Source organism: Carlito syrichta, unplaced genomic scaffold, assembly GCF_000164805.1.
Source record: "Carlito syrichta isolate Samal-C Ts95f unplaced genomic scaffold, Tarsius_syrichta-2.0.1 Scaffold308842, whole genome shotgun sequence".
In the NCBI taxonomy this organism is placed as follows: Eukaryota; Metazoa; Chordata; class Mammalia; order Primates; family Tarsiidae; genus Carlito; species Carlito syrichta.
The window spans coordinates 1,007,157-1,020,492 of NW_007252938.1; the positions used below are offsets into that span (position 1 = coordinate 1,007,157).

Genomic DNA, 13,336 nt, shown 5'->3' on the forward strand with positions numbered 1-13,336 from the left:
ATGTCTGAGGGAAGAGACCCAGGCCCTTTGGCAACCGGAGCTGTCTATGGCAGTAATCTTTGGGTTGGCACAAATGAGTTAGTGGGGAGCATTGTGAAGAGATGACCAACTTTTTAAAAAATTATTTAGAAAACTTGGACGTGCCTGTCTACAAGGGCTTACACCCCTCAACAAGAGCCACAGTTCTACTCTGTCCTTAAAATGGTTATACTGTTCAGTTTATTCTGGGGTGGGGAGAAGAATCATGATTTCCATGGACTATGCTTTTCCAGCCTCCTTGGGATGCTTTATAGGTTGTTTTCTTGTCTCTTGATTTTCAGCACATCAGAGCAGAGTGACGATGATCCTGTTTGTCTTGGAGCTGGAGTGGGTGCTGAGCACAGGACAGGACAAGCAATTTGCCTGGCACTGCTCTGAGAGTGGGCAGCGCCTGGGCGGTTATCGCACCAGTGCCGTGGCCTCGGGCCTGCAGTATCCTTTACTGGACAAAATCTCTTGGTGGGAACTTAGCTGTTGACCTCTTTGATTTATGAAATTTTGCAACATGAAAGTTTTTTGTTTTGCTTTTTGCTAAGTTAGCCTGTGTGCTTATGATGCTTTCTATGTAGTCTTTCCTAAGACACAAGTTATTTAGAATCCCCATGTGAGTGGAGTCAAGTAACGTAACTTCACCTGAAGCATTAGACTCTACTGAGCCAGTTGCAGGTCCACTGTGACCCAGGGTCTGACATCTAGCAGGACACAGCCCTGATTTGTGAACCTCAGCTATCTGAAAGATTTATTATACCTGAAGATGAAACCATCACCAAAATGTAATATTTAACTTGCATACAGAAGTAATTTACATACACATAGATAGATATTAAGATTATGGACATTCCTATCAGTGCCTGGGAGAAGAACCACAGAACTCCAATTTACTTTAAAAATAGTTTTTCAGAGGATCATGCCAGGACCAGAGTGGGTCAGCTGGTAATGCTACAAGCTTTGTTCTAGACACGAGACTTTTCTAGGGTGTGTAGAATGATCTGACCCAAAGTGCCAGAGTCTTTGTGTGTTCAGGGTGAATTCCTGTTTCTGTTGGGTAACCCTCACATCTGACTGACTGGGCTCCAGCAAGACCAGTGTTGGCTAGTGGAGGATGCTACCATTGTAGGGAGTCAAGGACCTTGGGATTCTCAGTTTAAAAAGCATAGTCTCCCTACCTTCTGACAAATGAGGAAGTAGGTGGAGACAGATCACTTGTCAGCAAAAGTAGGAAGAAACAGTAAGGCGAGCTTTCTAATGTCATCTCTTTATTTATAAAATACCTATTCAGTGATTCTCAGCAATCTGACAATGTATGTTGCTGTTTCTTTGCATCTGTGTGACAGTCAGTATAATTTTGTGTGTTTATGGGCTAATATCACTCTTCCTTTTGTTCCTGAACCACAGCATGAAGAAACAGAATGACCATTGTGGAAGGTTGTAAAAGTGGCAAGTTACCTTAGAAGACCAGAGGCAAGGATGCTAAGAAATAGAAAGTAAAAGCAGCTCAACTTTGAGAGGGTAGTTCTTCCTGTTAATAAAAGAAACCCCAAGCTTTACTTTCTAAAAGCCAGTTCAGATGAGCATAGTGCTTGAATTGAAATACATGAACTCTCTTGCCAACACATTAATGACTTCTTACAGTATTAGTGTTGGAAGAGCACTTAGAGATCACACAGTACAACCCTTCTGTCTTAGTCCATTTGGGCTGTTATAACAAGTAACCATAATCTAGGTGTCTTACAAACAACAGGAATTTATTTCTCACAATTCTAGTGACTGGGAATTCTAAAATCAAGGGGCCAGCAGATTCCATGTCTGGTGAAGTCTTACTTTCTACTTCATAGACAACCATTTTCTTACTGTGTCCTCGCGTGGTGGGAGGGGCAGTAGTGCTCTCTGGGGCTTCTTTTATAAGGACACTAATGAGAGGTTCTGCCCTCATGACCTAGTCATCTCCCAAAGGGCCCATCTCCTGATACCATCTCACTAGGGATTAGGTTACTACATAAGAATTTGGGTTGGACAAAATCATCCAGTCTCTCTGCACACACACTAATTATGGGTGGTATGGAGGTCTTAATTTGATCTTGGTAATCATGCAGTATATATGTATATCAAATTATCATGTCATACACCTTGAATATATATACTTTTTATTTGTCAACTCATTTTTTTGTTATTTTAATTTAGTTTAGACTGAGCACAGTGGCTCATGCCTGTAATTCCAGCACTTTGGGAGACCAAGGTGGGGGCATTGCTTCAGCCAGGAATTCAAGAGCAGCCTGGGCAACAAAGCAAGACCCCATCTCTACAAAAAATTTAAAAAATTAGCCAGACCTGGTGGTGTATGCACCTGTAGTCCCAGCTACTCAGGAGGTTGAGGCGGGAGGATTACCTGAGCCAAGGAGGTTGAAGCTACTATGAGTCGATTATACCACAGCACTCCAGCCAGGAGAAACCCTGACTCAAAAAAAAAAAAAAAAATTCAGTCTATAGCACCCTCATCTTAAGGTGAGCCGGCTGAAGACCAGAAAGGGTTCTGTGTCTTACCGGAGGCCACCCAGCTAGTTGGGAAAATCCCTGCCAGAACACAGGTCTTCTGCCTTGGACTCCTTTTTTTGTTAGTTTTTCATTATACTGCAGTGCTTCTGTGAGACAGGACTAATGACATCAGTATAATTTGTTCTTATGCTGACTTCTGTGTAACTAGCCAAGCCAAGGAGTATGGGGGGGGAAATGACAGATTTTACCCTCAAGAAACTAACTTGTTAACCTATCTGAAAATGAAGAACAAAAAACAAATGCACAGAGTTAAACTTGCCCTGACAGTGTTAGTTTCTGATGTAAGGTTATTTCAGGCATCTCTGAAAGCCATCCTCATTTTGTGGCTTTACTTTGGCCACACTGTGTGGTTTACCAGGCAGAAAGTCCTGTGGCTGGGTATCAGAAGTCTGTGTGTGTTAAGCTTCCGGGCTTTAGTTCCATCCAGCCAACCTCACGTTAAGGTAGAAGGGAGCTGCGTACTACAGAGGGGCCTTCCAGAAGATTCTCTGACCCCTACCTGCTCTGCTTTGCTAGCTCCAGTTTGGAGCCACAGTGCCAACCCTTGCTCCTGAGTATTTTTCCATTGCTAAACACTGATGGCATGACAGCACTGTGCTTTTGCCAGAGGGTCTCAGCCAAGAACCATGTGACTTCTCTAGGGCTGGAGATTTTTTCTGGGAGCTGGCCGGTGGACAGATTGTTACCAGGCAAGACATACAGTATTAGGGTTCACATTTAAATTTAACTTTTAAACACATTTCCTCGTGGGAACCTTTCCCCTGTGTCTGCCACCCTCCACACTTACAGGGAGGAGGAAGATCTGAGGAAACCACGTAAAATGCTGTAAATAATATCATTACCCCATTCATCTTCATAGTAAACAGCAAATGGTATATAGATAGGAGCCCTGCACAGAGGAACTCATCTCCACCTCAGTCACTCAGCCAAGCCAACAAGTAACAGATTGAGTCCATCCTTCCCGCCCGCCCCCCCACTTTTAGGCCTCTTGGTGGAGAAGTAAATATGCAATGAAAATAATCAAAATTCAAATAGAAAAATAAAGGAACCCAAAGATACTGACTGGTTCACAAATTGAACTATCAATTTATGAATAACTTCAAATTTTTTGGTTGTTTTGGTTAAGGATATGAAGCTTCAGATGTTGTGATACTAACAAAAACAACAACAATAATAAAGAAAAGAAACAAAAAAGAAGAAAATATCTTAGATTTGCAGACCCTGATAGTTTACAGAGTGCTTCCACACATTACTTTGTTCACTGTCAAAATGATCATGGGAAGCAAAAACAAAAGACCTAATTTTCAGTTTTCACAGTGTAGAAACCAAGGCCCAGGGAAGCTAAAGAAAGGTTAGTCACTTGCTCAAGGTCACACAACTGTTGTTACCTGGAAGAACAGGATTAGATCTTGGGTATAAGGATTTTTCAGCAAGTCCTCTGCACAACTAGATACAGCAAAACGGAGATATTTCCCAAAGGTCTTTAGCAGGTAGATGGTGGGAACTAGAAATGTTTTCCTTCCTCATTTCACTTTCCAGTCTTTAAATTTGTGAGGACTATCTCCAGCCTCACCTGTTAGTGTCTTACTTGTTGGTGCTTTGATCATATGTTTCCTGTTTTCACAAAAACAACTGAAGTACTTTTCATTTTAGGACTTTATTCATGTTGGAAGTATTTCTAAAATGTCACCCTATATAGTGGAATATTTTCCCACCTAACGTAATTTAGATTTATTTCCCATGCAGGTTAAAAAGTTCTGAAAAGCTATTACGATTATCTGTTTCTTCCCATCATACTCTTAATGCCAGTCATTCTGGCTTGAGGTTGTAATATAATTTTATTTCAACCCTATTCTAAATAACTTGCTGAATTCATATTTTTAAAGAGAATACTGTTATTTACTTATGATTTTAAAGACTATTGGGTATCAAATTGGGTCTTTTTTTACATGTGTTCTTATAATTCAAGAACACAAATCATTTAAGGTGATCTTTTTTCTTACATATTTTAATGTTATCTTAACATATGTCTGATAACTGTTAAAAGAGTAACACTTTTTGTTATGCCATGTTCTTCTGTACTTTTTGTTAATGGTTTATTGTGAAAATTTTCAAAACACATTCCAAATTGGGAAAAATAGTACAATGGACATTCACATACTCATCAACACTCACATCCACTGTTGATTCTTTCATCTCTTTTTGCATTCTCTCTCTTTCTGCTGGAGTATTTTAAAGCAATTTTCAGACCTTATTGTCATTTCACCCTTACACACTTCATTGAAAATATCTGGATCATTTTTTCAATAATCACAAAGCTATTATTACACCTAAAATTTAATAATCACTCCTTGATATTGTTGAATATTCAATCTATTTTCAGATTTCCCTAACTGTTTGAAAATTACTTCCTGCAGTGAACTTGTTTGAAATTGGATCTCGAGAAGGTGGCTGCCAGTGGTGTCATACCTTTTACATCATGCTTGTCTAGAGCAGTGCCCCATTTTTTTTTTCCTAGGGCAGTGCTCACCTTTTTTTTCTAATACTTGAAGCTACCGAATCCACTCTCCTTGCTTCTTCATGGTGTCATTTGCTTGTATAATGTATAGTGTACTCACCACTGTAGCATCATATTGAAGAGTTTCACTGCCTTGATAACCTCTGTGTTCTGCCTGTTCATCCCTTACCTCTGTGTCTCTATGAGATAAGCCCACTAGCCCTGGTACAACATCTTCAGTTCATCTTGAACTTTTGATGTCTCAGTCCTGGTATCAGCCATTCTTTTAGTGAGGAATAATATTCAGAGTTAACTGGGAAAGGTATTTAAATGTGTGTGTATTTTTTTAAAAGAAAACAAATTATATGAACAAAGTTCATCTAATTTTTCTAATTCAAATTTAACATTACTGGGTTTTTACTTTTTTGTTTTTGTATCTGGTTCTTTTACCTTGAGCTGAAAACCACAGTTCCTAAAATATTGACATGATTCCTTATTTGCTTTACCCTGTAATACTTAATCGGTTTCAAAATATTAAGAGCTATGTAATAATAACAGTAAGACTATTGAGTGAGATTTTATATTTCTTTGCAGCTCTCTTTGTCCTTAGAGTATGTTCTACCATGGATGTGCATTGAATGTGTTATTTTAAAGTCACTTGAAATAATGCTAACTATGTGGTTATGTCACCAACTTGATAATGAGGTTCATTCATTTGTTTTCAGCTTGGGGGATTTTTTTCTTTTAATTTTATATATTTTTCTGACATGTACAATTATCACAAGAGTCCAAAACAGGAACAAGAGATGTCTGACTCGTGCGACTGTCCTCGCATTTTGTTTCTCCCTCCTCCGTGGGCAGCCATTTTTGTTATATCTTAACCCTTCTAGTATTTCTTTTCTTTTTTTGAATTGGGATCTCACTCTGTCACCCAAGCTGCAGTACAGTGGCATGATCATGGCTCACTGCAGCCTCCACATCCTGGACTCAGGCGATCCTTATGCCTCAGCCTCTAGAGAGGTCTCATTGCTGTCACTGACCCCTTGCTTTGTGGACAGCAGTTTTTGTTAGAACTTAACCCTTTCTGTGCATTCTTTTCCTCTTTTGTTTTTGATTCATGGTCTCTGTCACCTGGGCTGGAGTACAGTGCCACGATCATGGCTCACCGCAGCCTTGACCTCCTGAGCTCAGGAGATTCTTCCACCTCAGGCTTCCACGTAAGTAGCTGGGACTACAGGTGTTTGCCACTATGCCTGGCTAATTTTCTTTTTTATGTTTTGTAGAGATGAGGTCTTACTATGTTGCCTAGGCTGGTCTCAAACTCCTGGGCTCAAGGAGTCTTCCTGCCTTGGCCTCCCAAAGTGCTGGGATTACAGGTATGAGCCACTGCACCTGTCCCCAGTGCTTCCTTTTCTAAATAGGAATATGTGCACTCATATACACTTTTATATTTCTCTTTCTCTCCCTTTCTTACACAAAGGTAGCATAGCTTATAAACTCTCATACGCCTTAGCTTTTTTCCCTTTCTCACTTAATACTATATCCTGGAAATTACCCTGTGTCTGTGTGTGGGATATCTTCCCCCTCACACCCCCTTAGCTGCATAGGATTCTCCTGTTGGTTGTAGCATAGTTAATTCAGTAAGTCCCCTATTGGTGGACTTTTGCGTTATTTTCAAACTTTAGCTATTAAAAATAACATGGAGTAATAGCCTTGGGCATGTGTTATTTTGTATTTTTGCCAGTGTATCTCTGGGTTGTTAGGTGTTGTCGACCAGAGAAGCTCATTAGAGGCTCCTTGCCTGGGTTTTTACTAAAGGCTGGTCATGTAGGCAACCAATAACCTGGCGTGTGCCAAAATTCCAGACTCCCAGAAGGAAAACAGGTATTTAGCATCTATATTGTTTGTATAGTTAAGGCACAGTGAGCCACTCTTATCAGTTAATTGTGGGAACCCTCCCAAAATCCAAGTTCCCAGACACTATGCCAACTTTGCAAGCAGCCTTTCAAAGGATCACAGTCAGACCTGTTATGTTAACTCGTTTTTTGAATGACTGTTTTCTTTTTTTCTTTCTTTCTTTTTTTTTGAGTTGAAGTCTTTCTCTGTTGCTCAGGCTGGAGTGTAGTGTTGCTCATGGCCACCACAGCCTTGACCTGCTGGTCTCAGGCGATCCTTCCACCTCAGTCTTCCAAGTATCTGAGAATACAGGCATATGCTACCATGCCCAGATAATTTTTTGATTTATTGTAGAGACAAGGTCTCAGCATGTTGCCCAGGCTAGCCTTGAACTCCTGGCCCTCAAAGTGTTGGGATTACAAGCATGAGCTACCACACCCGGCCACCATTTTCATTTCTTCTTGAACTGTCCTTTCAGATTTCGCCCATTTTTCTATTAAGTTTGAGATCTTTTTCTTTTTTATTGTTCTTTTTATATTAGGAATTTGGACTCTTGTGATGTAATTTGCAAATTTCTTTTGCCACTTTGTCTTTGTTTATAATACTTGTTTTTGAGTCATAGTTTTTCCACTCCAAGGTTACCAAGAAGCTTTCCTATTTAGAACTTATGTTTTCATTTTCTACATTTAGAACCATTTGTAATTTATCTTAGTATACAACGTGAGATTCCACTCCTTTTTTTTTCCAAGTAGCTATCCAGTTTGTGCCAACATCCTGTTTTAAAAATTAATCTTTTTCTTGCTTATTGGAAAAATCTTCCTTTATCAGACATATACTAAATTTTTCTTGTGCTTTTGGATCTATTTCTAGACTTTGCATTGTTTCTCCCTCCTCCGTGGGCAGCCATTTTTGTTATATCTTAACCCTTCTAGTATTTCTTTTCTTGTACCAGTACTACACTTTTAATTAAAGAAACTTTATAGCATTTTTTAAATTTTAAAGTTGTGGGTACAATTCAGGGTTAAGTATACAAGTGGTCGTTGTGTAGGTAAATTTGGGCCTTACTTTGGTACCCACTTCACCTGGTTTGAGAGCAGGTACCCTTATTGATGAGGTGTATCCCTCCTCCTTCCCCTGGCAATTTCCCACCACTGCCTATTCCCTTCCCACAGTACCATGATAATTGTATAACATGTTTAAATATCTGGTAGAACTAACTTTGCCTATCACATACTATATTATTCTTATTTCCAGAGTATTCTTGGCTCTTTTTGCATACTTATTTTTCCATATAACCTTTAGAATGAACATAATCCAGCTCTAGAAGACAGCATGGGTTGATTTTTTTTTTTTTTTTTTACTGGGAGTATATTAAATCTATAAATTAATGTAGTGAGAATTGACATCTTTAAGTCTTAAGTCTTCCTGTCCTGTAATACAATATGTCCTTCATCTGGTTTAAGTCCACTTTTGTGTCTTTCAGCACTGTCTTCAAGTTTTCCTCAGATGGGATTTGCGTGTTTCTTATTACAGTTATAGCCTTAAAAAAAAAAATTGTAAACCACCCCCCTTCAATTTTGAGAAATAATCCTTAATGCTTACATGATAGATTCGATGTTGAAACCCGGCATGTGTTCATTGGTGACCACTCAGGCCAAGTAACAATCCTCAAACTGGAACAAGAAAACTGTACCCTGGTCACAACATTCAGAGGACACACAGGTAGGATCAAAAGCAAAATCATCACATGCTGATCTCACAGCAAGATATTACCCGCAGCACATCCTGATGTTCAGATGATATGTTTTAAAAGTGACCGAGTACAATTCATGGTTGTGCAAAGATAAAGACATGATGTGCTTTACTGATTTCAGAACGGTTTAGTAAGATATATTGTCAAAAATTTTCCTGCATAATCCAAACAGAAGAGGAACTAAATCTCCTTTAAAAATATTGGTGATTTGGTTCTTTATCATATTGCACTAGAGAAAACTTGTGTTGGCATACATGAATGGGACATTTTTTAAGACTATGTGATAACTGCTCAAACTCCAGAAGGCCAAAAGGACAGCTGCCTCAGTCTTGGAGTGAGAATATGGTGCAAGAAAGAGACTTACTTCAAAAACAAATGAAAAAAATATATTCATCATGGGTAGCTTGGCCGTATCAAAAGGGACAAGTTCATCAGGCACAGCATGCCCTTTTAATCCCAGCTGCTTGGGAGGCTGAGGCAGGAACATCCCTTGAGTCCAGGAGTTTGAGACCATCCTGGGCAACATAACAAGACTCCATCTTAGAAAAGGGTGGGGGCAGTTTCTCTTCAACCTTACTTCATTTTGGGTCCTTTTCGGTTTAAAACCCAAGATCCCCTTTATGTTACTGGCCTACTCAGGGTCATTTAAGCAAGGTAATAGAAAATATTTACACTTCACTTTTGAAAGACTTGAATAAATGATGGCTAATTTTTTGCTAGTATTTTTAACATGTGTTGATTTTAGAAAATGTTGACCCTGGAAAATGAGTCACTGCCGGTTCTGGATGGGCTTTTGTGTTTTCTGCAGACCACCAACCCATAATTTAGTGTTGACTGGGATAATACTGAATGTGGATGCCGTGTAAGAAAAATAGCAGAGGATGTAAAATTGGAAAATACCTAGATCATAAAGCATTTCCTGAAGGGGAAAAATGGAATGCTGGAATGAGAAACATACAGTAGAAAAAATTGAATACAAGGGAGAAGAATCATCAAAGACCATCCTAATTACTCATGTCTTTGGGAGGAAGAACTCATAGAAGCATCCCTGTGGATGAGACCCCAGTCTGTGATTGAACTCCTTTTTCTAGCCACCTACCCCTGGCCAAGCCCGGGCCCAGATTTTCCATCCCACTTCAGAAATCTTTTCTTAATTTAAAAAAAAAAAATTTATTTCAGGGGATACATATGCGGGTTTGTTACATGGGCATATTGGGTGATGGTGAGATTTAGGACTCTGTTGAACCAGTTACCCCCATTTTGACTATGGTACCCCATAGGTAGTTTTTCAATCCGTGCCCACCTCAAAAATATGAAACTTGTGTTTCACTGCTGAATTTAGTTTGCTCATTTTCTAGTTCCCTCCACCCTTACTTCACTATATTTGTCCTTCCCTTTGGTGGAGGATTCCAGTCCATGATCCCTCCATTTTTCCAGCACCTCAGTCCCATAGCACCTTCCCAGTGTGCATCACTTCTGCCACGTGTCCCAGCATTCTCCGTGAATGCGAATGTTCTGCCTGCTTGGCAAGCCTGTCTGATTCAGACTAACTGTCCACCTTTTCTCCTTGAGTAGCCAGCTGGGCCTACAGTGGGTCACATTGTCTGAGGCTTAGACCTTATCACCATTGCAAGGTCATGGTTTCCCATTCAGACTTATGAAGCTGCCTCATAATCCCTCTAAGTGTCCTCAGGACACTCCTCCCGGGCCCATAAACAGCTTTTGCAGACTTTTACCTCCCTCCCCAGCTCCTTTCCCATCTCATTCCCTCCCTCCTCCTTGAAAAGCCTTTCAGAGGCTTTTTAAAAGAAAAAAAGCCCACTCTTTCTTGCCCACTCTTTCTGCCCTCCACCCTGACATATAGGCCCTTCCTTTCCCTTCCCTCTTCTCAGCAGGGGCCCTCCTTCCTTTGCTCCAGGCTCATTCTTCTCAGGGTCTCCACATCAAAACTGATTCCCCTGGACTCCCTCTTGACTAACTCACTCTTCTTAACTAGTCAACATGCTTAAGTTTCTTTCCTCTCCGTTAGAAAAACAAATCAACACCCTCTCAATCCTGTGTCCTGTTGTAGCAATTACCATTCTCTTAATGGCCATGCTTCATTTTTTTTTAAGTTGTGGTAAAATATGCATAACAAAAAATTTACCATTTAAACCACTTTGAAATGTGCTGTTCAGCTGCCTAAAGTACATTCACATTGTTGGGCAATCATCATCACCATCCATCACAGAACATTTTTTTATCTTGTGAAACCAAAACTGTGTCCTCTTAGTAACTCCCATCCATGCCCCCTCCCCAGTCCCTGGCAATGATCATTCTACTTTCTGTGCCTATGAATTTAACTACTCTAGGTGACTCATAGGAGTGGAATCACAGTATTTTGTATTTTGTGACTGGCTTATTTCACTCAGCAAAATATCCTCAAGTTTCATCCAAGTGGTAGCAAACAACAGTGTTTCTTAGAAGAATATAATTTCCCAGCGGCTTCAAAGTCTTCACTTCCCGTTTGCTTTCCACTTCCTCCAGTCTGGTTTGTCTTTATTACGCCACTTAAACTGCTCTCCTCGGGTGACCAGTGGCCTACTGGGGCACGTTTTAAAACTTGTCATACTTAACCTTTCAGCAGCATTTTACATCGCAGCCATTCCTTCTTGCTGTACCTGCCTTCCTGTGACTTCTGTGACACGGTCCCTCCCAGTAGTCCTGTGTCTCTGATGGTTCTTTCTGGACTCCATTGTGGTCTGTGGTGTCCCCTAGTTCTGACCTGGATCCTTTCTGAGCCCTGCGCTCTCCCTTGTTGATCTCAGCCACTACTCCCAGTCACAGAAACAAAAGGCACAGTCCTTGTCCTTAAATTCCTCACAACCCAGTGAGAAAGACAAGAGTTAACCTGTAATTATACCGCCTGGTGACAGGGGCAGGGTGGAGCGGGAGCATGTCGAAGAACACAGAATGGGCAGCTGACTCGGGGACAGTCAGGGTGGTGATCAGGGAGGTCCCACTCGGGGGAGATGTTGCTCGACCTGAGACCTTTGGAGATAAGTAAGTGTCAAGTTCATGGAAAACAAGCGAGAAGAACAGTCCAGGCAGAGAAACCCAGCATGACTCCAGGCATGGAGATGTGCAAGGGCATGGCTCTCCTGGGAACCACTGGTCACTCTTTTGGTGGGAACACTGGGAATAAGGGATGGAGATGAGAGGTGGGGTGAAGGGGCAGCCAGATGAAAGCAAGTCTGCAGATCACCCAGGCTCATCCCAGGCATTATCCTGATGTCTGTGGGAAATTGTGAAAGAGTTGGAAGCAAAGAAGTTAACCTGGTCAGGCTTTAAAAGATTGTTCTGGCAGTAGAGAGTATAATTGGAAAGCTAGTAGGGAAGCATCCCTTGAAACGGGACAGTGGCAATAGGAAAGTGAGTGGATAGACTCAAGGCAGAATTCCAGAGGTGCGCTCAGCAGGCAGGAGATGGGGCAGCGAGTTTCCAGATGGCTTCAGTCATCAGACGTTCTCCATGGGTGGCTCACAGGAGGCCTTTGAGTTTTGTTTTGTTACCTCCAGGTCAGGAGAGCGGTTAAGTCGGGGTCTCACTCTGTCACCCTGGCTGAAGTGCAGTGGCATGATCACGACTCACTGCTGCCTTGACCTCCTAGGTTCAGGTGAGCCTCCCACCTCAGCTTCCTGAGTAGCTGGGACTACAGGTGCCACCACACCTGGTGAGTTTTTTTATTTTTTTGTAGAGACAAGGTCTTGCTATGTTCCCCAGGCTAATCTTGAACTGGGCTCAAGCAGTTCTCCTGCCACAGCCTCCCAAAGTGCTGGGATTACAGGCGTGAGCCACTGTGCCCAGCCTGCAGGCTTGTTCTAATATAAAACATTATCTCAGCATTGTGTCTTGCCTTTCTCAAAGAGTTTAAAGCATTTTCCTTTCATTTTAATCAAGCAATATATTTGAGGAAAATAGGGCATGGCCCAGGAAGGTCATTGACCAAGAGGAAGGAAAAGATAGCAGGTAAGATGTTAACTTGTTGTATTCCTGGAGAGTAGTGTCTGCTGTCACTCATCTGGCTACAACACACCTGTTTCATTTTAAGCTGTAGTGAGGATGTCCAAGTGAGTCCTTGGTAGTTCCGACACTGTTGAGTTTTTCCAGTGTGGCAGGTTCATGCTGGGCCCTGGGAGGTCCCAAACTCAGTCAGTCTCAATTCTGGGAAAGGGCTGTTTGTAAGGTACAAACAAAACATTATGGGAAATCTAGATCTGTTAAAGAGTGACGCCTTGAGGGCTCAGCACTCCAGATCTAAACTCAGAACAGGCATGTCTCCGGTATGTGCCCAACTTTGGGGCCTTTCTCCTGTTGCTCACCTGTGGTACGAAAGGTCCTACAAAAATGTGGGCTGATGAGGGAATTGGTCTCATAGGCATGCCTAGAGGCCAAAACATAACTCTTTCTAACCCTTAGGGATTTAGGAAACTAGTTCTATGTTCTTAAGCTCCCTCTGCTGGTTTTCTTTCTAGAGTTAAATGCCAGTATCATAGTTCTTTGCTATTTCTGTAGAAATTAGAATGTATTTCTACCAAAAAGAAAAAAACAATTTGAAT

The 13,336-nt window shown here is 41.2% G+C and overlaps 1 protein-coding gene across 1 annotated transcript in view; it reads left to right on the plus strand.

Annotated features, from left to right (window-relative positions):
* WDFY2 (WD repeat and FYVE domain containing 2) overlaps positions 1–13,336 on the plus strand; it is a 161,069-nt gene that overhangs the window by 121,827 nt on the left and 25,906 nt on the right. The window contains exons 6-7 of the mRNA XM_008066095.2: positions 321–471; positions 8,595–8,707. Coding sequence (XP_008064286.1) covers positions 321–471; positions 8,595–8,707 — 264 coding nt within the window. The remainder of the gene's footprint in view (positions 1–320; positions 472–8,594; positions 8,708–13,336) is intronic.